The sequence below is a fragment of the Colletotrichum gloeosporioides genome (assembly GCF_011800055.1).
Source record: "Colletotrichum gloeosporioides strain Lc1 chromosome Unknown consensus_37, whole genome shotgun sequence".
Lineage (NCBI taxonomy): Eukaryota > Fungi > Ascomycota > Sordariomycetes > Glomerellales > Glomerellaceae > Colletotrichum > Colletotrichum gloeosporioides.
Window position 1 is genome coordinate 153,548 of NW_025544682.1, and position 23,016 is coordinate 176,563.

At 48.7% G+C, this 23,016-nt stretch overlaps 9 protein-coding genes and 1 pseudogene across 10 annotated transcripts; 6 read left to right on the forward strand and 4 right to left on the reverse strand.

Moving 5' to 3' along the window:
• Positions 1 to 4,073: 4,073 nt before the first annotated feature.
• Positions 4,074 to 5,736, forward strand: GCG54_00004348 (MFS transporter prlL; the record flags this gene model as incomplete). The annotated part of the gene is made up of 4 exons (XM_045404399.1): positions 4,074 to 4,193; positions 4,245 to 4,666; positions 4,701 to 5,356; positions 5,408 to 5,736. The coding sequence occupies 4 exons, from the start codon at positions 4,074 to 4,076 to the stop codon at positions 5,734 to 5,736; spliced, it is 1,527 nt and encodes a 508-aa protein (XP_045265183.1).
• Positions 5,737 to 6,001: 265 nt separating this feature from the next.
• Positions 6,002 to 7,933, forward strand: GCG54_00004349 (annotated as a pseudogene). Its single transcript has 2 exons — positions 6,002 to 7,253; positions 7,279 to 7,933. Coding segments are annotated over exons 1-2 (1,907 nt in total).
• Positions 7,934 to 10,618: 2,685 nt separating this feature from the next.
• Positions 10,619 to 11,596, forward strand: GCG54_00004350 (uncharacterized protein; the record flags this gene model as incomplete). Its single annotated transcript, XM_045404400.1, has 1 exon — positions 10,619 to 11,596. The coding sequence occupies one exon, from the start codon at positions 10,619 to 10,621 to the stop codon at positions 11,594 to 11,596; it is 978 nt and encodes a 325-aa protein (XP_045265184.1).
• A 530-nt stretch (positions 11,597 to 12,126) lies between these two features.
• GCG54_00004351 (uncharacterized protein) lies at positions 12,127 to 12,963 on the forward strand (the record flags this gene model as incomplete). Its single annotated transcript, XM_045404401.1, has 1 exon — positions 12,127 to 12,963. One exon carries the CDS (start codon positions 12,127 to 12,129, stop codon positions 12,961 to 12,963), a length of 837 nt encoding a protein of 278 aa, XP_045265185.1.
• A 694-nt stretch (positions 12,964 to 13,657) lies between these two features.
• Positions 13,658 to 14,713, forward strand: GCG54_00004352 (uncharacterized protein; the record flags this gene model as incomplete). The annotated part of the gene is made up of 1 exon (XM_045404402.1): positions 13,658 to 14,713. One exon carries the CDS (start codon positions 13,658 to 13,660, stop codon positions 14,711 to 14,713), a length of 1,056 nt encoding a protein of 351 aa, XP_045265186.1.
• Positions 14,714 to 15,183: 470 nt separating this feature from the next.
• On the reverse strand, positions 15,184 to 15,502 carry GCG54_00004353 (uncharacterized protein; the record flags this gene model as incomplete). Its single annotated transcript, XM_045404403.1, has 2 exons — positions 15,184 to 15,249; positions 15,323 to 15,502. 2 exons carry the CDS (start codon positions 15,500 to 15,502, stop codon positions 15,184 to 15,186), a joined length of 246 nt encoding a protein of 81 aa, XP_045265187.1.
• A 1,226-nt stretch (positions 15,503 to 16,728) lies between these two features.
• On the reverse strand, positions 16,729 to 17,631 carry GCG54_00004354 (uncharacterized protein; the record flags this gene model as incomplete). The annotated part of the gene is made up of 1 exon (XM_045404404.1): positions 16,729 to 17,631. The coding sequence occupies one exon, from the start codon at positions 17,629 to 17,631 to the stop codon at positions 16,729 to 16,731; it is 903 nt and encodes a 300-aa protein (XP_045265188.1).
• A 591-nt stretch (positions 17,632 to 18,222) lies between these two features.
• On the reverse strand, positions 18,223 to 19,065 carry GCG54_00004355 (uncharacterized protein; the record flags this gene model as incomplete). The annotated part of the gene is made up of 1 exon (XM_045404405.1): positions 18,223 to 19,065. The coding sequence occupies one exon, from the start codon at positions 19,063 to 19,065 to the stop codon at positions 18,223 to 18,225; it is 843 nt and encodes a 280-aa protein (XP_045265189.1).
• A 593-nt stretch (positions 19,066 to 19,658) lies between these two features.
• GCG54_00004356 (uncharacterized protein) lies at positions 19,659 to 20,510 on the forward strand (the record flags this gene model as incomplete). Its single annotated transcript, XM_045404406.1, has 1 exon — positions 19,659 to 20,510. The coding sequence occupies one exon, from the start codon at positions 19,659 to 19,661 to the stop codon at positions 20,508 to 20,510; it is 852 nt and encodes a 283-aa protein (XP_045265190.1).
• Positions 20,511 to 20,901: 391 nt separating this feature from the next.
• Positions 20,902 to 21,723, reverse strand: GCG54_00004357 (uncharacterized protein; the record flags this gene model as incomplete). The annotated part of the gene is made up of 1 exon (XM_045404407.1): positions 20,902 to 21,723. The coding sequence occupies one exon, from the start codon at positions 21,721 to 21,723 to the stop codon at positions 20,902 to 20,904; it is 822 nt and encodes a 273-aa protein (XP_045265191.1).
• Between the last annotated feature and the right edge of the window lie 1,293 nt (positions 21,724 to 23,016).

A 23,016-nucleotide genomic window follows, 5' to 3' on the forward strand; every position in this document is an offset into this window, starting at 1 on the left:
CTTAGCCTTATATATGCTATTCTTAATATTTAGGTTAGACTTAGGGAATTATTACTTAGTATATAAGTGCCTATCTTTTTAAACTACTATTTAATTTATAAGTTTTTTTCTTATTTATAATACTATAAGCTAAGCTAAGAGATAAATAAATAGTATAATAATACCTCTATTTAACTATATCACCTAAGTACCTCTAACTCTATAAGATTAGGTTTTCTAGTTTATTAGGTTATCTATTAAAAGGCCTGCTACCTAGCTATTTAATAAATAATAGGAATTTCAGTTTACTACTAATATTTGTATAAAGAAAGGACTATCTATTATTAGTATATCTAAAGATTATAATATTTTTTTAAAGGTGTTTAGGGACTATTAGTTAATATTAAAGAAGGGGGAAAAGAATAGTAAGCTTCTTTAGCTTTACTTTTACTTCTATTACTTAGATATTAAAGAAGTAGAAGATAATTATGTAGCTTCTATTACGCTTTTATCTAGGCGTATAGCCTCTATAACGCTTTTATCTAAGTATATAGCTTCTACTCTCTATTAAGGGAAGTAGGAGTTAACTAAGCTACTAATTAAGTAAGAGAAGGAATCTATATTTAATATTAAAAACTTTAATTCTTCTAATACTAAACACTAAAACCTTAAATAGCTTAAAAAGTAATAACGCTATAACTTATAATTAATCCCTAAAGTAAGCCTAAACGCCTAATAAATAAGATCTCCTTATAGTATCTAAAAAGTTATATCTCTATTATCTCTTCTTAATCTTCCTAAGATTATTACTAATCCCTTAAGTAATAGCAATCCCTTAAATATCTTAGACTTCTTAACTATCTCAGATCACTCTATTACTTTAAATAACTTTATAACTTTAAATAACTCTACTACTTTAAGTAACTCTACTACTTTAAATAACTCTACTACTTTAAATAACTTTACTACTTTAAGTAGCCCCCTCTCTTATTCTAATAATTAGAATAAGAAGCACCTTAATAAGTACTCTTACCTACCTAAGTCTAGGCCTTATAGTCTCTATATAAACCTAAAGTAGAAGTAAGGTATTAATTAGTTATCTATCTATAGTAGTATGTTTTCTGCTATATTTATAGCGTCTATTTCATCTAGTTTTAGTTTATTACTATAAAGGTTTTATAATAATATAAGGTTAGGATAGTTTTAATATAATATATTAAGAGGGTTTTAATTTAAGAGTTTAAGCTATTTATATCTATTAGAATATCTCTTACTAAGTAGCTTATTATAGTAATAACTTATATATCTTCTTATCCTACTTATTAGCTTCTTTATGAGGCTAAACTTTAGTTATAATCCTATTACTATATATACTTTAACTTAATCCTAAAGCTTTAGATATATCTCTATATAAGGCTATTCTTAGTTATTTATATCTTTAAGTAAATTTAGGTTAAAACCTATTTTATCTAATTACTACTAGTATTAATCTCTAGTATTATTTAGAAGGAAAGAATTAATATTAATATCCTCTAGTAGTTTATTTATCTTAGTAAGTAGTTTATTAGCTTTAGAATCTACCTCTATTTTAACCCCTTATTTATTATTTTCCTAGGTTAAATTATATAGATCTACTAGTTAACTTAACTTAATATAGTCCTAATTTCCTTAATTATATATATATTTAGTGTTCTAAAAGTTTATAAAGTTAGTAACTTCCTCTTATATTATATTATTATAAATAGTATATATAGTAATTAGATAGATAATATTATCTAGAATAAAATCTCTAATATTAATTATCTCTAATAAAAAATACTAATTTAGTATAAGATAATAATACTTTATAAGAGGGTTAAAATACTTATAATTTATTAGTTACTAAAGCTTATATATAAGAGCTTCTACTATAACTTAATCCTAATATTATTTATATTTAGTATTTAGATATAATAAGATAATATTTAATTACCCTATTAGTAGACTTAAGCTCTACTCTCTCTATTAGTATATTTAATTCTTATCTAATTAACTTCTATAAGGAGTACTTAGATATCTATAAAGAGAGGGGTTTTACTCTTATAGTTTACCTTAGTGAGAAAAGGCTAAATCTTAGAAGCTTAGATTATATATAGATATTATTTTATAGTACTTAATACTATTATTATAGAGCATTTAATATAGATCTATATAATATATCTTAAGTATATATTAATATAAGTATAAATCTAGAAGCTAAATCTCTTTAATTTTTTATATCTATCTATAGATTATAGGAAGTTAGGTTTAAAGACTTTAAAGTTAGTATAGTATTACTAATTACCTCTTTATTACTAAGCTACTTTATCTAGGAATATCTATATATAATAGTTATAAATCTAATTCTTTCTAATAGTAATACTAGCTATAAAGCAGATATACTAATAGAAGTAGCTCTACTTAAAGTTTAAGATAGCTAGTATCCTCTATAGATCCTTCTCTATAAACTTAATTACTACTACTTTAACTTTAGCTCTCTCTTCCTTATTAAAATATTATTACTTTATATTATATTTTTACTGCATTTTCTTTAATTATTCCTATAATAGAGTGCTATATCCTTAGTAAGTAAGCTTTTATAGGATCTAATTATCCTTTACGTTCTATTAGTAGAAGAGATATTTAATTATGAGAAGTATATTCTCTTTCTATTCTAAATTATATTAACTATAGCACTATAATCTTTAATTAGTAAGCTAACACTTAAATATCCTTTTATTTATATTTATACCTTCCTCTAAGAGTGTAATTACTATATTATCTATAAGGATACTATTAAAGAAAAGGCCTTTAATAAATAGATAATAAAGCTCTAGGTTAATAGGTATACCCTAACCTATAATAAACTTAGTGAAAATAATATAGAGAGGGTAAAAAGATATTAAGCCTAACCTTATAATTACTTATAATTATAGAGGGATTCTAAGTAAGTAGAGGGAAAAAATTAATACAGTTGTTAACGTAGTAATAAGGGTGTAGGGTTAAATTAGCCTAACTTTCGTCTACGAAAACCCTAAAATCTGAGGTTGGCGGATTTACCTTAGTGGTGCACCATAAGGGACAGAGGGAAAAAAGAAGCCAAAAAAAAAGAAGACAAAAGGCCAGAGGCGATAAGCCATATCAACGCAGATGGCCCGAGCTTTGGCCAGCGGTTCCTAATCCGGTTCTGGATGGAAGGTGCATCCATCGCACAGGGCTTCCCGGGTAAAGTGGGTCGTCGGAAGTGTCATCTCCGCTCTCGGCTCCGATCAACGGAGATGGATCCCTTCACACTGTTTTCCCACGCTCTCGCTCACGCGCCGTCTCACATCAGCTTTTCGGCGAAACCACACCTCCCGTCATCCTGAAGCCGAAGGAGGGGCAGGAGTGAGTGAGCATGTCAGTCAGGCGATTGACGGCTGAAACAGCCATGCAGGTGATTGTGAAGATGCCTCGCATGTGCAGCAGTTCATCTCTCATCAGCTTAGTAATTTCATTCGGAACGTTCAAAGTGGTGTTCCTTTTTGCTATCGTCCGTGACCCGCGAAATTATCAGCGATTATCAGCGGCGGGGTGAATGTGTATCTCAAACCACGCTCGGAACCGCGGAAATCATCGGAATGCCAGTTCCTATCTGCAAATTAGTCAACCGACGTCGTCATTATACCGAAGAAAAAAAAACATAGGCCACGCCAAGCCGGTCGGCGTTACAGGGGAATTTGGAGCTCCATCTGAAAACCTTATCCGGTGAGCCGCACAGCGACATCCACGTCCCTTGGCTCCCTTTTGGCCTGCGGCCCACTTCCCCGCGACGGTTCTGCCCTCCGTCTTTGCAGAATCCGGGGTTTGGTCTTCGATGGCCCCCCAGGTATCCAATGAGACGCCTCGACGAGACGTTGGACTGCGGATCTTGCTAGACGACGGCTCGGTCGACGTTGCCCGTACCTTAGATCCTGCTGCAACGATGCCATGCGTAACCGACAGATCGGGTTAAGAATAAGTAGGCCCCCCGGGCCCGGGCCCCTGGGTTCGGGATCAGGGCTCGACTCGGTCCATGTTGGCTAAAGATGATCGACATGGCATCGCTGGAGAAGCCACATGTTGACGAGGCGGATGTGGTGGTGGCTGAGAAAGATCGCAAGCATGTTTTCGTTGAGGGTGACATCTCGCTGGAGCAGAAAACGGCTGAAGCCCGCGTTCGATAAGAGTTTCAACGATCTTCATTGCAGTGATTCCGGCTCAAATAGTGTAGACGCAAGGTCGACTGGCGGCTGATCCCCATCCTGGGCATCCTCTACTCCATCGCCGGCCTGGACCGCGTCAACCTCTCCAACGCACGTGTCGCCGGCATGAACCAAGATCTCAGATTCGACGTCGGAAATCGCTACTCCATCGCTCTACTCGTCTTCTTCATAACATACTTCCTCTTCGAGCTGCCCACCACCCTGGCGCTAAGACCCATCGGCCCGAAGATCCTGCTCAACGGTCTGGTTTTTAGTTGGGGCATAGTGATGCTTGGCATGGGGTTCGCGAACGATTGGAGAGTGATTGTGGCTTGTCGCATGCTCATCGGGATTTTCGAGGCCGGGTTTCTGCCGTGTTGCATGTACCTTCTGAGCAGTTGGTATCAGCGATATGAAGTTCAGCAGAGGCAAGTCATTCTCGTCAAGTACATATTCACCATCACTGACTTCCGAGACCAGAATGGCGCTCTGGTATATGATCAACCTCTTCATCTCCGCCTTTGGCAACATCCTCGCCTACGCCATCATCAAGCTGGACGGAGCTCACGGTATCGCAGGATGGCGTTGGATCTTCATGCAAGTTAAAGCAGCCAACCCCTCCTTGACCCAACTGACCTCACGCAGCATCGAAGGCGCCCTGACAGTAGGCTTCTCCTTCATCGGATACATCTTCACCCTCCCCTTCCCAGACCAACTCCTCGCATCCGGAAAACGCACCGCCTTCACCCAGCAGGAGATCGAAACCATCCTCGACCGCGTGGAGCGCGACCGAGGCGACGCGGAACCCGACCCCTTGACCTGGCAAAAGTTCACGAAGCTCGTCATACGCTGGGAGCTGTGGGTGTACGGCTTCATGTTCCTCTGCTGCTCCGCGCCAATCTACGCCTTTGCCTACTTCATCCAGATCATCCTCACCACGCTCGGCTACTCCACCGCCGTGGTCTTCCTCCTCTGCGCCCCGCCGTATCTCTTCAGCATCATCTGGACGCTCCTCGTTGCCTACGTCGCGGATAGGACGCGGTTGAGGATGCCGTGGATGGTTCTCAACGCGGCGATCACGCTGACGGGACTTCTCCTGACGGCGTACCATTCCAACAACGGGGTGAGGTACTTTGGTAAGAGCTTCCAGGGTAGTGATAAACGCTTGCATTTTTGACTCTTTTCAGGTGTCTTCCTCGGCGTGTCCGGCTGCAACGGCAACCTCCCGACCATCATCGCCTTCCAATCCAACAACGTCCGCTCCAACAGCCGGCGCTCGGTGGCCAGCGGCGTGCAGATGCTCTTCGCCGCCATCGGGGGCATCTACGCCTCGTGCACGTTCATGCAGCAAGAGTATCCAACGTACAGGACGGGCGTATGGTGCGCGGTCGCGACGCAGTTCTTGTTGATTTTGTTGGTGGCGCTGATGTGGTGGTACTTTAAGCGACAGAACAGGAAGGCCGACGCGCAGCGGGTTCCGATCCAGGATGATCCGGCGTTTAGGTATACTTTCTGAGGTAGTCTGGCTCAATGCCGTTGGAAGTTGTTTCCTTGCTCGCTCTTGCTTGCCTGCGTGTTCTTAGACGAGACGTTCAACGGTTGGCCCGTTGCTGTTCACGTAGGACAAGGCCTGCATCTGCCAAGCCAAACTTCCCGAACGTGAATGCACCCCGCCCCTCGACAATATCTGCCCTTCCGCCCCGTCGAGCAGCCTGTGTCCTTCTCGTTCCTCTTTCTCACGCGAAGAATAGCCGGTCTTCTCTTTCCCTCATCATCCCATCATGGAGATCGTTCTGCCCGTCCGCAAGCCTCGCGAGAACAGCCTTCCTTGGCCGCCTCCAAACCCTTCCCTACGGCCAGCGCTCGATGGAAGACCAGGCCCAGAAACTATTCCCAATGATATCTTCATCCTTATAATTCAGCACACGATAACCAACACCATAGCTTTTCTCGAAAAAAGAGGCCAGGCAGTCTGTACCATTGAGGTCGCCAAAAACGCTGCTCCCGATTCAGGCTACGTACGCCTCGGAGCCCTTGGAACAGACTGCGATCATGATGAACCGGGACGCCTCGACTTCTCTCTCTGCAACGCGGCGACACAAAAAAAGCGATACAGACTCCTTCGCATTCCTCTGGGTATCAATCAGGAAACTCGCAAGATGGTACACCGAATATTCATCCCGTTCAAGGTCCAGACTACAGCATTGCCGCCCACGGAAGCAGATTGCAAACGTCAGTTTGATGATGCAGTTCCCTGTCTGATCAGTCCCCAGATGGACAAGTTCAACATTCCCTTGGGGGGCTCTACAGTGGAGGCTGTTAGGGGCATATTTTGCGATCTGCTCCTTGGGCTGCAGAACCCGCGGCCCGCCGACACGATGCTTCTCAGCTGCGTCCAGAACATCACGCTGAGACGTATACATTATTTCAACAAGGAGTATGACCCACTCATAGAAGTATTGGCGGCGTTTCCGAGACTTCGCAGCATCCAGGTCGTCCTCACGGCCGATACTAGATCTGTAGCAACGTACTCACCCTCAAGTCGCACCTTCGAGCCACTTCCCAAAAGTCACTCTCATGACAAGCTCGAGCACATCAAGTGTGAGACCCCCTCCGACCCCGACGGGCTGAGTTACTGGAGCAAGACTCAGGGGCACGATTTCTATGAGCTTTCTCGGTCGCTCAGAGAGAAAAATGTCAAGATCTGGCTTGCGACCTCTCCACGAGCGGAGCCGTGGGCCGAATTGGTGGCAACCCCGGATGGCCCGCGCCTTTCTTACAAGACGGACCCGTGTATCTGTAAGACATGGGCGCCGCATCACATGGCATTCCGATACTTCTTCCATCACAGCTACGATCTTCGTTCTCCTCAGTGCGGCTTTTTCCAAAAAGGGTTTTATCCACTTGGCCCTGGTGGGAAACCTATATCAAGACATGGTCGTTACAGAACATTCCTGGTGCCGAAAAATATGACTAGTATCCGGGAGCGGAGCTTAAAGCCAAGAGGTCAGTAGACGACCATAACACTCAGTTGTAAGACCGAGTAAACCCCCGAAAGTCAACGGGTTGCTGAGCTGGTTGTCCATGTTGCAGGCACAAGGCCCTACATCCCTTGGGACATCACCATCCTGATCATCGGGATTCTCATCGAAGAGGGGTTTTCCTACCTTTCATCCGAAAAGCCTCTGCATCTAAGCCTTCAATGCCGCGAGAAGCCATACGTCTTCTGGCCCGGTCCATGTGGCGATCTCCTTTCCTTCAGGCTGTACACGAAACAAGAGCGTCTTTACGACGACGCTTTAGCACAGAAGAATCGCTATCGTGCTCTCCGGATCCCGTTGAGTATCTGTCACGATACCAGAAGACTAGTCCATCGGAGGGTTCTCCAAGCTCACGTCGACATCCGTACCCCCGCTGATTTCATAAGTCCCTACAGGTTCCTGCATTTCAATCCTGGAGCTCCTGAGTTCCATGAGAATGTTCGGTTCCTGATATTCCTAGAAGTGGACAAATTACATCGCGGGGGCGCAGCAGATTGGCATCCCGAAAGCAACTTCATGCATGCAGTGAAGTATCCCACACCACGAGACAGGCTATTCCTGGAATGGATATGGTTCGTCCACCGCCGCGAGAAGGAATCTTCCACCAAGAAAACGGATCCAGAATGGGACAAAGTTGAGGCATTCTGGAAGGAAAGAGAGGATTCACGTTGAAAGGCTTGACCGTTTCTTTTCCTGGTTGGAACTCACGTTTTCGAAGAATAGTCCAGGGTCGGCACCAGATCTTACCGTAAATACTACAATGTATGCCGAAGCCTCAAAATCAGGAACATTCAGATTCTCAGATTATTGCTACATTATCTACTTTGACAAGACCTTTATAAACTGCCACCGAGGTGATGGACGCTCCATCCTGAATTTGTACGGTAACCACCGCAGTCCAGATTCCAACCTTTTCAACGTTAAAAGGTCAAGATGTGGCCAGGGACTGGTGGGATGAGGGTTGGAGGTTTGCTGCACTTCCCAGCTAGAATCTTGAGCAGTCGCCAGGGAAGTTACATTCTCACCGCGGCAGTCTGGATGAAGGAAAGACATTCGAGGTCCTTGATTCGTAGCAATGAACTTCGCAATCTTCGCGTTGAGACCCTCCTGTGACCCCTTCAATATGATATCGACTGGCTTCTTACTCACTGCCGTCTCCCCATTAAAAACAGTCTCGTCAAGTAGTCTCGCAAGCTTGCTGAAGTCCGCCCCGTGGATCCCCTTCCAAGTTGCCAAGTCAGCAAAGACCATTTCGTCGATGGCCTGGAGACTCCCATGCGAATGCTCGTCCATGTGGCCTGTCATTTTTCGATGGACAGCACCGATTACGACATAAATTTCTTCTAAGAAAGGCAGGCGTGAAAGTATGTAAATGACCATGGCATGTCTGCGTTGGAAGACGCGGATCTAGAAGCCAGTGATAGTACGCATAAAACACACAGCTGAAGCGTAGAGAGGGGTTGACCATGTTTCAAACAATATTCTCGCTGGCAGGGCAACTCGGGAACGTTTTGCGTGAAGCAACGTCTGGCTGGAAAGAGTCAACCCTGAAGATGACCCAGCGGCAACTCCGAAAGTGGCTCTCGTCAAGTGGCGGGCAGGAAATTATCCGCCTGGCCATCTGCCTCGTAGAGGAGTTGATAGCCAGAATGAGGCGGAATGATTTAAATCTACATAATTGCTCGTGCTTATCCTTTGGATATGCAGATGTATAGTCCAGGCATTTGATGGCATGGCAGTTCCAAAATCCAAATGATGGGATTGGCGGTAAATAGAGCGTCTTCGAAGAGGAACTTGAAGATCGAGAGAAAGATTTCCGCTGGGATTGAGTAAGTCCAAGTTCGACCCGGCAGAGCGTTTTGGAGGGATAAACTATCAGTCACGGTGCCGTTGCTGCCTGGTTCCCTTGCACACGCCTTGCACCGGCAATATTGCGATTCTGATGGCTTCTCGGAGGTAGCTTGAGGGGGCATGTGGGCATTCGGGCTTTCCTCGTACAGCTAATCGCTGTCGTCACTGTCGCTATCGTCGTCATCATGATCGTCGTCGTCATCGTCATCGTCATTATCGTCGTCGTCATGGTCGTCGTCGGACTCGTTGGTGTCTCCATGATGGCCGTGGTGGCCGTCATTGTCACTGTCCCACTCCAATTGGCGTTGCGCCGCGTACTGCATAGAAGTCTGATGCCAAAAGAGGCTCCAAGGCCACCACTCGTCTTCGTTGTTATCCAACTCGGTGTCGTCCCAGTCGTCTCCGAAACAAATCCACCAAATGCACATGGTTTGGTGATCTCGGTTGAAGTCGAAAGTGCCGTGATCTGTAACGCATCGACCATCAGCTCTGGGCTTGGAAATTGGCCGCTTAACTTACCTATGAAATTTCCTTGCACAATAAGCCGCTGCAAAGTTTGCAAGAGCAAGCCCACTCACTCTGTTCCAGTTGCTGGTGGTGGAAGAATGAGAAGCGCCCAGCATGGGATGGCAAAACAGAAGAGGAAGGAAGGACATTTCCAACTCCACCTTCTGGCAAGGAAACTGCCAGCCCCCAAAAAGCAGCTCCCTGCCGTGGTTGCCTTCCATGCAGCTACCCGTCACCGCCTCATTCAATGCACCGTCTCATTTATCTCGAGCAACTTGAGAGGCAACAAAGAGGCTGCGGTCTTGCGGTTGCACAAGCAAGGGTTGAACCTGGCTTGGCCTGTCCAACACGGCATCTTGTGGAACATAAATATCAAGGCCTGCCGAGGCTGCCTATCTTCGACCCAGCGCAAAGTACGGACGTCATGCAAACCAAAGAACACGTCGATGCTATTTTCCGCTTCGCGATCTACCTCTCGTTGATACTTGTACTTCCTGTCAATTATACCAGAAAGACCCGAAGATGTCGGTCGGAACGCATCATTCTACAAGTCAACTGGTTCTATCCCGAATGCTGGACCGCTATCCGAACAGCATGTACCTACTCCGCTGGGTCGACATCGCAACATCCTTGACTACTTCATCCACGAACAATACACCTCCACCAGAAACGAATTGAGCGACGTTGATGGAATGGAGGCTCAAAACGTTCTCGGACGTATCACCGGCATATGTCTCCTCAAGTTCCCCGCGCTGACTGTTTGCATTTGTCGTCAGGCTTCACATCGCTGAATGCGGATTCTGAATCCATGTCTCAGTCCACCACTGGAAGGATCGTCATTCACTTCACATATCACTTCTCTGCCTCTCGGCCCTCGCATGATTGGAAACTCCTTTTTCATATCCTAGATATCAATGCAAAAGGATAAACCACTTGCCTTCCCACACCTTGCGTTCGACCGCTGTTCCTCATCCTGCTGCAGTGCCGCGCCCACACATCATGGACTACTACGATTCCGATCAGTCAAGCAACTCAAGCATCGCCTGGGATGCGTCGCCTAAGACAGAGCCTCAGCCGACCATCCGCCGGTCGTCGATGACTGCGTCTTTGCCGCCGGAAATTGTCCTCGCCATCCTGCAAGCCCTCGTCACCCAAGCCGTGGAGATAGCAGACGAGATGGCAATGGTTCTCACCTACTCCGACACGAGACACGACTCCAAGCTTGATATTCTCATTCACACCCGCTTCGCCTGGCAGCACGATTCCACCCAGATGAGACGCTTCCGCAGCATTCGCGCGCCCTTGCAAATCAACCGTCATACTAGACGACTTATCCACGAGCATTTTGTCCCCTTTCCCATGCGAACTGCCAGGCCCCAATCGAGACACATGGGCTGGGTCTGTCCAAAGTTAGATCTTTTTTACCTCAATACCGACGCCGATGAAGAACAGGGCAATCTCAAGCGTGCAATCGAGAGTCCGACGCCATTCGACGCCCGGCTCGTCAAGAGCATCGAGGTAGTCCACGATTTTCCGCCCTACTTTTTCGGCGAGGGCTGGGTCCCGGAACTCGAGACCGTTTACGCCCTGCCAAATCTGCGCGAGATCAACATCAACATCGGATACACCAGTGATGAGTTCGAGCCAGTACCGGTCCCAAAAAAGCTGCACTCCCATGCCGACTTGCTCCCAATTGACGCAGATCTCTTCCCAGAGCTGGCACTGTACTTCAACGACGACGAAGCGAACGATAATTACGCAATATGGGCGGAGAAAGCTCGTGCAAGGGGCATCAAAATCTTTTGCATCGACCCGCGATTCTTTTGGTTCTGGAAGACGATCGAGTTGATTCAAACCCCAGCCGGCACAAGAATGAAGTTTGTTCATCCCGAGTGCCGATGCTATAAGGGATCGCTGAGTGCGTTGGACGACTCGGGCAACTCAAGTTTATCTTCCGGGTGGTATGATTCATCGTGACCGATGTCAGACATATCCATGGATGCCATCGTGACCGACGTCAGCGAATCCCATTCTTCCGTGTAGCGCGTAAGTCCTTACTTGGATCTGTCACGCCCCCATCACCCCTATCCTGTTTTTCTTTAGTGTTTGTCCACATGTAAGAAAGCCTGTCCTTTGGGGTAGGTAGTCGCGTCGGCACCGTCTTTGTCTACTTTTATCCGCTGACAGTGGCGTCTGGTCAGCCCAGCCTCCCGACGTTCTTGTGCCTTGTCGGGATATTTCTGTCTGTTGCCGAGGTCAATTTGACCTGATGCAACAACGACGCGCAAATCCCTGGCCATCATCTTATCGTGCCTCACCGAACCCCGACACCGTCGCAAGTACGCAATGAAGCGTTCAGACTATTCTTGCTCAGTTAACTGACTCATACGTAGAACCTTCTCGCCATAGCCTCTCTTTTCCCCGCGGCGCAAAACATTTGGTTTCTTCAATCCCTACAGAGATAAGGTGGACGCAATCAGGTTCGCGACGAGCACATCCTATCGGCGATGACGGCCTGTTCAGTCGCGCCTTCGCTTCCATTCGAGGTCTTCCTCAACGTAGTCGACATTCTCATTCTCGAAGCCGAAGTCGCCGCGGAGCCGATGGATCTCTGCTTCTACCTGTCGTCGCGTTCTGAACCCGAGTCGCAACTTGACGTACAAGTCACCGATTTGTTCTCAAATCCGAGATGGACACTACGGAATAGAAAGAGAAGATTTCAACAACTACGTCTTGCTCTGCAGGTGAACAGCAAGACTCGCGGCATGGCCCTGCGCAAGTTTCCGCGCATCACGCTTTGGGATTCATACAGCAAGAAGGCATCTCCGTTATGGGTGCATCCGAAAACGGATCTTTTCAATCCGATATTATGCACCATGCCGAGCGATTGCATTCAATTCAGACAGGCTCTACAGTACCCATTAGCTCAGGACCGGGTCTTGGTCCAATCCCTCGTCAACATTCAAGGCTTTCCACGAGACTTTCTAATGGAAGAATACGAAGCCGACGTCGATTCAATATTGGCACTCCCCAACATCAAAGAGATAACGTTGAACTCCGAAGTTGTCATCACAAGTGCGAGCTATCGGTATCCCGAAATTGATCATCCCCATCCCAGTGATGAGCTCATACCACTGAGCGGGTACTTCTTCCCGACAATAGGGAGATGGACTGGTTGGCATCGCCAGGCGCTGGAATACTTCTGTTGGCGAGCGGAAGAGAGGGGCATCAAAGTGTTTGTGGGTATGGGAGGGAGCGCGGAGAGGAGGAAGCTGGAATTGGTACCTACTGCGGATGGATTGCGAAGCAGACTCATCAATCCTATTTGCACATGCGACATATGATTGAGAGACTGGAAGAAACATGGGGACGTACGGACTCCAGCATGGAGGTTGGTTTATTGAGGGCAACTGGGTCTGGGGCACGAACACATGGGCAAATGTAATAATCAAGACGCATTTTGCATCCCAGGCAGCACAACAACTTAGACAGACATGAAGTCCATATCACATATGGCATGTGGGTCCTTTCCTTATTAAGGACTTTGAATAAGGATGCGGTGCGTGCATATTATTTCTTTGACGCCATGATGTGAGTTGTCAAACGGTAGTATGTTTGCTTGATGTGGGCGGCCCTCGGCAAATCCGTTTGTTCAGAGATGAAGGTGAAAACTGATTTCAATGGGAAGGCGCATGAGACTGGGCCTCTGGTTCCCTTTGGACTTGGACAAGCTGCTCTTTTTCGCCAGCGAGAAAATTTCTTCGCCTCTCAAGTTAACAAGCGCAAATATTTCTCAACGCGCACAGCCAAAAACCAGCCAGCCGTCTTTCTCGCTTCAGCAACACCAGCTCCATAGCTGCTCGAGGGTGCTTGTTTGGTCTGACAGGTGAGTTTATGATCACATCTCATCAATCCGGTCTCTTGTTAAGATCTTTCGTTCAAAACCCAATGTCGTGCGTTTCTTCTAACACAGTTGCTCTAGACAATTCTTCTCCAACCTACCTCCGACTCGGGCCAACGCCATCGACACCCGCCAGAATGCCTGTCCTCAGCAAGCCTGTCGAAAACGGTCGGGGCCCCGTCCCCTACGAAGTCTTCCTTCTCGTCGTGGACACCCTCATCGCCAAGGCCGAAGCCTGCCAGGAGTCTCTCTCTTTCTGGATGTACTACCAGCATCGCGTCCCCTCCAAGCTCGCCTTCATCCTCTCTCAAGACGAAGACGAGGCCAAAAAGCAGCTGCTTTATCCCTTGAAGACCCGCTTCCGCTCCATCATGCTCGCCTCCCAGGTCAACACCAAGACGCGCGCCCTCGTGCACAAAAAGTTCGTTCGCGTCCCCTCCAAGCTCGCCTTCATCCTCTCTCAAGACGAAGACGAGGCCAAAAAGCAGCTGCTTTATCCCTTGAAGACCCGCTTCCGCTCCATCATGCTCGCCTCCCAGGTCAACACCAAGACGCGCGCCCTCGTGCACAAAAAGTTCGTTCGCGTCCCACTCGCCTTGCCTTACAATGAGACCCTCGCCCCCGTGGAGGCCTGGGTCATCCCTCACCTCGACAAGGTCATGGTGATGCCCTTGATCACCCGACTGGTGGAGCCTGAGGATATCGCCGGCTTCGTCCAAGCCATCTCCAAGCCCACACCCGCAGGCCACGCCATGCTCCAGCACGTGCAGCACCTCTACCTTCCCAGTCTGGCCTGCCTGAGCAAGAGCTACCACAACATCATGGGGCACTTTGCCAAGCTGCCGAACCTTCGAGACGTCTTCGTCAGCATCGGCCGGTACAACAAGAAGCACTTCGAGGACGCTTACCTCGACAGCGGCCTGATCATGGTCAACCAGGACACGTTCCCCGACCTCCAGGACCTGTGGACTACCGGCACGGCCTATTCCCTGCACGATACGTGGCGCCCCTACGGGAAGAGAGGAATCAAGCTCTACGGAGCCGGGAATGCGGATTTCGAGAAGGTGATGGAGTTGACTCCTGAGGAAGGCGACGTTACGGTTATTCTCTACCCCCCGGGCGAGCCTCGCCCGGCTCAGGATGAGTCCATTGCGGAGGAGGCGTTGGAGATGGTTCAGTTGCTCGCGCTTTGAACCACAGCAGGGGATAACTGAGGACAATGGGCTTTTACCGGGAAGAACAGATCATGTGATGCTCGCATCTGGGGGAAAGACTCGGACTGGTTGTGCCGTTCTTGGCATTTACCTGAATAGACGACGAACGCTGTCATAGGAAATTGAGATCATCTTCGGTATCACGGTTCAGGGTTTGGAACATTAGTTGACAATGACTCACGTGAGTAGAGTTGGATGGATATGCGATGAACCTCTCGCGGCAAAAGGATAGGACGGACGAAGCTTCTCGTCAGTGCCCTCCCGGCATGACAGGTCCAGTCACTCTTAGAACACCCCTGTGCAACTGAAAAAAATCAATTCTCAACTGCTGCAATGTTCGCTCACTGGATATATGTATAACACTCATGCTGGTCCTCCCAATATGTCGATGCTCAATTCGAAAGTAGAGACCTCTCATGTCCCAACACCAAGGCCAAATCTGACCTCTCCTAGTAGCAGCTGATGCCAAAAGTGCCATCCTTGCAGGTGCCGGTGCGCTTGCGCTCGCCTCCAGGCTACATCCCCGGCCAGACATGTCAGCGACGAGAACCTCTCACAACCAGATAACTGAAGCCGGTGTTTACTTACGTTGTCGATGCAGGTCACCTGGCAAGTCGCGCCAAGGTTGCCTCTGCCGCACTCAGGCACGGTGTTGCACTCCGTCTCGACACTCTGGCGGGGCGCCAGAGGCTGGACGCGAGCCGGCATCTGAGCCGCGGCCTGGCCGATGGCCAGGGCAGCGATCGTGACGAAAACGGAGGAACGCATGGTGTTGAATCGTGTTTGTGTATGTGTTTGTTCTTTTTTCGACGTTGTTTGAGGAGAGTTTTGCGGCAGTGTCAATAAAAGAGAGTTGGTCGGGAAGCCAGGGTGCAGCGTCCTGGGAGAAATGTCGCCGACTTTTGTATTGAGTCGCTTCTTGCCATATGACTTACATGGCATCTCCACTTCCCGCATGGATAGATTGATGTGGACCTCACCGGTGGGATCAATCAATCTGTTGCGATGATTCTATTGCATAGCATGCCGCGAGGCCCGTCGTTGAGGAATTTAGAGTTTGGGCATGAGACTGCGTAGTCAAACTCGATGCTATTATTTTTAACCCCTGCCCGAGTCATGAAGAGCACCAGAGCTATTGAGATCGCCCTCGTCGCCTGACTCCGGCACTCTCGGCAACGCAAGAGAACTTCGGAGTGCCAAGTGGTCGGTGTCATGCTCGGCTTGGCCGAATTTATCGTGTGTGATGCTCGGTGCAGCGAGATGCGGAGCTATCCATAGTGTTTATAAATGATCCGATCCGGACGGGAGCGTGAGCGTCGACTACACTACCACGCGATGCCAAGACCGTGGTTCATGTCTGAAACTATGGGTAGGTGAGAATGCAACCCTCGGGAAAGTTACTGAGTTGAATGTGACTTGGTTGCGTTCCTTGACTTTGTTCTCTGTCACTGTGATATGTTTGTGTCTCTGCCCCTTGATGCAAACCTGTTGTTTTGTAATTTATGCCTACCCGGCGCCTCGGTCTAGCCACATGTTTCACAATCAAGTTCTGCCCTGATTAGTTCTTTGAACCTCTCTGGCTCTGACTTTGTAACTTTAATATTCCAGGCCCGTTCTCAACTCAGCCGCCAAGTGTCTTTTCTCCGTCACGGGCTGCGGCAACTGTTCGTGTTGTCATGTCATAAGTGTGACGTGGCTCCTTTATCTGAAGTTCTTCCTTGTTTCTATTCCCCGTCCTTACCCAATAGCGAAAGGTTTATATCCGTTTCCTTCCTCTGTTTTTGTACTTGCTCTCCGGTACTCGTTCCCTCCGGCTCTGTCTGCGGTTTTTTCTATCTCCGAGACCAGAAAGTGGTCCTTAGTTGGTCCTTTCTGGTTCTCGTCCGGTCTTCTCTGATCATCTGCAGCACCGGTCTACCACAATTCTTTCCGAGTCTGTCTCTACATTTCTCTCTGTATGGTTTCTCTGGCCTTGTCTGTGGAAACTGGAAACTCTAGTAGCCCAGCTCCGGCCCGCCCTCTGACGCCAGCTTTCTTCCCTCCGATGTTGGCCGTCTCGGGCAGCATGGACAGTTGGAGTTGATGTATTGGATCACAGTACCATCCTCCGAGGGGAAGATCTCCATGATGTACTTTTGGTGCTGACATTGGACTCCGATTACTCCGTACAGCCTGATGCCCTTCTTCTGAAATCTACTCCAGATAGAGTAAAGATTCCGATCCATGTAGAACATGCGCCGGTAACATAAGTCGGTGAAAAAGTGGCAATCCAGGGCGAGAGGGCGACGTCCATCGTGGAAAAGTTCCATCTCGTCTGGGCCTGTCATGTCGAGGCTGACGTCGGCCGTGATGGTTTTGAGATTGGGAAGGGCGAGCAGAGCCTCGAGGGCCTCATGGTTGTGAGAGCTGAGGCTGCAGATTTCTGGCAGGTATATGATTTGGATCAGGTCGAGGATGGTTGGTTGGATCGTCTGATGGAAGAAACTCTCTCTATGAGAGGATTCGGCCCGGGGCGCAGCATGGTATGGGACGAAGACGTCGACTTCCGGCAAGATCAGAGCGCCGACGGGCAGGATCGGGCCGAGGGCACCGTCCCAGAACCTCACACTGCGACGTACAGGTACCGGTTGAAAGATCTGGTAAACCATCTGGCGGCTCTTTTGGTTGATCTGCGAGGGCAGTCGGAGATCTCGATATCTTTGTTTTATCGTTTCCGCAAAGGGGTCCTCCAAGCCGAGATCGCCCACAACAAGCTTGCAGGGAAAATAATGTCGATCATAGGCCCATGCAATCTCACCGTGCTGTCTTGCCTCGATACCGGCGATGAGGTACTCAACTATAATGAGAAACACCTCATATGGAAGGACGGAGGATGACGCCTTTGACCGGGGAACCATGGTGGGTGAAAATTCGCAGGACTGCAGCGAAGGGCAGTAAAAGCGGTAGGCAACGACGACGATGACGACGATGACGACGACGACGCCAATTCTGATGGCGATGGCGGCGACGATATGAGCAGGAAGCCTTGTTCGAAGAAGCGAGAAATTTCAAATGGTAGATGAAGGCATCTGAAATTTCCTGAAAAGGTAAGTTAGGTTTTCGGAAGGAGGGGGGGNGGGGGGGGCGAAGACGACGGACGAGAGTGGTAGACGAGGATGAGAGATGAGGACGAGTGCGACGAGACCAAGCGACAGCGACGGCACCCAGAGCTAGGAGACGGGGACAGAGATGAGGACAACAGATGAGGACTGATGAATCTCTTGAGCCTTTATTGATATGGAAAACAGAACCAAACGAGCCATTTTTCCGCGATAGCAGTACACATAGGGGTCCATCCGATCCATACCAAAACCACCACCTCGTTACCGTATCCTTCCCCTGGGGATGCCCTCGTTGAGCCCGAAATCCTTAGTCTTATCTTTAAGCTTAGTGGCACGACTTGGCCGCACCACGAGACTGAAGACCAACCCCATCGGTCTCACCCATCTTCAAGCTGCCGTTTCCTGGATGGCCTTGCACTCGTCGCAGTCGCAGTTCGGTCGCAGGTATCGAGCATTCATCTTCTTCTTGGCGGGATACAGCTCCATGAGCATGATGCCGGTGAAACTTGTTTCCGCGTACAGCTTCACACCCTTCTTTTTGAAAGGGGCCCACATGCGTCGAAGTTGGGGAACGTCGCGCATCCACTTGGCGAGTGAGTAAAACCTCTTCTCGTCAAGTGGCCTGATTCCATGGTGGACATTGCCGAAGCCTTGTCGAGGATCGACACCGCCAATTTCAACCGAGATCTGCTTCAGGTTGGGAAGGGCAAGAAGTGTGGCCACACGGATGGCGTTTGAAGGCTTGAAATATTCCCAGGCAGGAAGATTGATGCGTTCGATGGCTTCAAGCGCGACGTGTCCCGATGGAGTAGGCAGGAAGATTGCTTGATCGTACCCTTGGTCAAGGTAATCGTATTCGATGTCTTTCAAGTTGAGCGGGATGAAGTCGTCGATTTCAGGAAGGATCCAGGCGTTAATGAAGGGGTAACGGTCCATCGGAATTCGGCGGAAAGTCTTGTGAACTAGACCTCGTGTCTTGCGGTTGATCTTAGAAGCCAGACGAATGTCGTAAAAGCGTTCTCTCATGATTTCCTCCGGGCCGATCGAGGCATTAGGAGATAGGGGAGGCGGAAATGGGTTGATTGCGATTTTGGTTGGGGATTCGTACATGTATGTGAGCGAGAACTTGTAAGGAGTTGCACGCGCTGCGGCTTCAGAGATGAGCATGTCGATGATGTTAAGGAAGATCTCGTATGGAACGCCGCGTTTGCTCGACATCCCGGATGCCATGGTTGCGATGTTTGGGGATGGTGTTTGAACCTCGATGAGGTTGGGAGGAAGAAAGAACGAATTCTTCACAACTGTCGCGGAAAAATGGCTTGCTTGGTTTTTTCTTATATCATCCGCAATGATTGATGGGCCTAGGATGCCTGCAGACCAAGTTTTCACCATGATTCCATCCAAGTCCATGGCATCGATGGAGCCGTTGCCGGGAAGGTGCATCGCCAACGAAGCAAACAAACTAGAATCCCACAAACAAGAAAAAAATAAATCGATTGCTTTTTAAATCCGGTAAATCTCATTCACTTGCCTAGACACTTCCTAATTGCAGCAGTCCCAGCAGGTAGTTTCTTTCAAAGAATTTCCGACGCCCTCGCCGCTGCATTTCACCTGACACTTTCATCTCGCACATTCACCTGCACCAACCAAGGCGAGCATCCGCAGCACTCGAGAAGTCGAGGCACCGTCTCAAGGCTCTCACACTCCATCTAGCCTCCGTTCGTCAGTCACCTCTCCACATCTTGCTCTCACTTTTCTGGCAAAAACAAAATCAGACGTTTGCTCTTCCATCTCATTCTCAACTCAGCAAGAGCCAAATTGCCATGGCCATGCCTCTCCAGAAGACAGCCCGCGGCAAAGCCGGCCCAGCTTCCCTCCCCTACGATGTCTTTCTCAACATCATCGACATTCTCATCACCGAGGCCGAGGCCTGCACACTCGTAAAGGTGTGGACCCTCTACTACGACTACGCCTCCCCTACCAAGCTTGCTGTCTGGGATCAGCTGCCCCGCCTCCGCCAAACCCCCAACTTGAAGGACCGCTTCGACCACATCCGCCTGCCCTCGCAGATCAACCGCGCCACACGCGCCATGGTCCATCGCAAGTTCATCCGCGCTCATTCCCACAATCGCCAGATGCCCGTCGACGTCTGGATCCGCCCTGAGAACGACGTCTTCATCCCCTGCTTTGCCGCCGACCCGGACTCCTTCCCTATCGAAGAGGAGGATTACTTCAGACAGGCAATGATGCTTCCGACCCCGCAGGCCGCCGCCTTGATCCAGTCCATCCAGCGCGTTGTCACGCCCTCGTCATGCTTCTGGTCCGATTACAACGCCTCTAGCGTCGCGGCTCTCTCTACCCTGCCGAATCTGAAGGACGTCATCATGGACGTCAGAAGCTTCCAGAGTCCCTGCCGAGGACGCGACTTGAAGGAGGGTCCGATGCCCATCGACTATGAGATGTTCCCCGCCCTGGCGATCTGGAACGTCACCCATGGGGCTGGGTTCAACGCTGTCTTCCGGCCCTTGAAGAAGAAGGGCGTCCGCGTCTACGGCTTCCGCGATGATGTTGAGAGATTGCTCATCGAGATTGTCGGTACTAAGGATGGCGTCGCCATGAAGCTGCTCCCTAGCGAGTGTAGCGGCTGCAAGTTTATGGTTCAGACCCAGGTTTGAAGAGAGAAAGATGGGAGGCAGATTTCGACGGTGTCTTCTGGTGGCTCATCGTCGCGCTTGGCTGATTAATGGATTTGGAAGAAGGAAGAGCTTTTGGCCAAACGAGGAGTTCTATACAGCAAGAAGGACGTCAAACACAACAAACAACATTGTGCAGTGGCTCGACAAAGAAAGAGACCAGTCCTGTAACCGTGATATGTGATCCTGATGTCTATTGATAATGATGTCCATTATGCTGTAATGTCCCAAGTGTGCGATCGAAAATGAAAAGCTAGAATACGCAATGAAACTCCCCCCAACCACCGCTCGCTGTTCCGGAACCTTCCCGTCTGTATTCTGTGAAAACGCCCTATCCACCACTCGAAATTCCAGACCCCTAGGGGTCCATAGCCTATGATAACCATACTTTGATCTCATCGGGGCAGCTGATGATATCAAAGCTGTTCTCTTTGTTGCGTTGTTCGAATATGTCGTGGCACCACAGTTGTATGAAGATGCGGACGTTCTTGCTCTTCAATCTTCCCAGGACGTGTGAAAGAGAAGTGTCCAACTCCCTCAAAGAAGGTATTCCACTAACTGACGGGTGCGCATCTTGTATGACCTGCGACAGTGGGACTAAGCCGAGAGGGTTGCCATCCTCGAGACGACGCTCTCTGGCGTCAGCAAGCCCTTCGAAAGCGGCGTTGATGAGGCCGATGGAGGTCACACTCCCCATCAGTCGGAGGCCACGGGAGCCAACTCCAATTCTCAAGAAGTGGGCGTCGTAGGGTGCGATAACGATGTTCCGCAAGTTTTGAAGGATATGGAGATTGTGAGGCGTCAGGTGCTGAAAGGTTTCAGCTGGTTGCAGCATGTGTTTGTCGAGGACAAAGACGTCCCTCTCAAGGCAAACCCATTCCTTCTGGTTGTTCTCTGCGAGAGGTAGGTAGGCTTTACGAGCAGCTCTTCGTATTCTTTGGTTGATTTGGAGGATGGTGCGAATCTCAATATATCGCTCCTTTGCCAAAGCCTCAGAGTCTCCCCACCTTCTACAAAAGACGCGACGTACAACTTGAAGCGTCTGTGCGTGGCTGTAGAATTCGAAGTGGTGAGGTTGCAGGTTTGATGTGGTAGCCGAAATCAGCTCGTCAGCGATCATGAGAGTTAGCTCATAAGGGAGTTTTCTGAAGATCGTGGAGATGGACGAGGGAGGGGTTCCTGTGGCTTTCGCCATTGTGAAGGTCGATCTGCTGAGAGGTGGGTTGGTGTATGATGATTGAGATGTGTTGTAATGAGAACGATGTGAGTGAAGATAACAACAGTGGAAATTCGGCGCGGTGACTGAAAGGGATCGTTCGATAGTGTGATTATCCTGAGCAGCAGGCGCAATGAACGTGAGGTCAGCTTGTGGTGTGGAGGGCTGAAGTTCTCAAAGAAGACTTTGGATGGGGCGAAGAGAGGTCCTTTTGTTCTTTTCATGTAGGAGGCGCGATCTGGAGATGGTCTTGTAGCAAATTTGTATCGGAGAAAGGATGAGAATTTGAGTGTGTTTGTGTGGCCCGACCTTTACGGCCTCGTCCAGTGCCCGTTTGAAGCAGAATGTGAACCAATGTTGTGTAGTTAGAGGAGAGAAGTTTGTGCGTACAACTGATGTGATGCAGCTCTATTTATATTCTACCTGAGGTGGAGATTCTTGGAGTCCAGGCAGGAGGCACTCCAGAGAGAAGGAGCGAAGAAGGGCAGGATGGAGAAGGTGCCTTAGAGACCAACGACCATGCCTGAGACCGGCGACCATGCCAGAGGCCGATGACCACACCAGAGACGACAACAAAGATAACAAGATCTTTTATAGTCATGGTTTATTAGAAATGAGTAGAGCGGGTGACTCACCTTCTGCGATTCTATGCACCTTGAGGGTGCTGTTCCAATGTTCCCGCTAAGGACTCTGCGAGCTACCTCTAGTGCTTCCACCGTCCAGACCACACATGCGGCGAGAATATATGCATCGTCACCTTATAATTGTCTGTCGAGTAGTGTCACCATGGGCGATTTCTAGGTTGGTGCCACAAATATCGACGAGCCTGCTGTTTGCCGAATCCAATCCAAGACCTCAAAGGTGTTCTGAGTTGCTTCGCAGCATTCTTCAAATCGACCATCGAGGCAGGGCACAAGTCAATAGACGCTTCCACTGTTTTATGCATGGCCCGTGCTGCAGTAGGCATATCAATGAAGTTGTATTTTTCTGCGCACGTCGCGGCCTGCGTCAGACCCGACCTGGATTGGTTCAAACTGGAGAGAATGCTGTGGTGCTTTTCGATTTTAGCTAATATCCCGGATTATGGCATCGCAAAGGACTTCTCGCAGCTCTTATGGCTGCAAGACCGCGTCAAGCAAGTCATTTGAAGCGCAAGACGGAAAGGAATAGCTCCTCTCGTGCCCAACTATGAAGATTAACTATGAACTTCAATAGTATTTTATAAGGAAGATTAATGGTTGGAAAGCAGAACACAACGGTACCGCGTCAGAT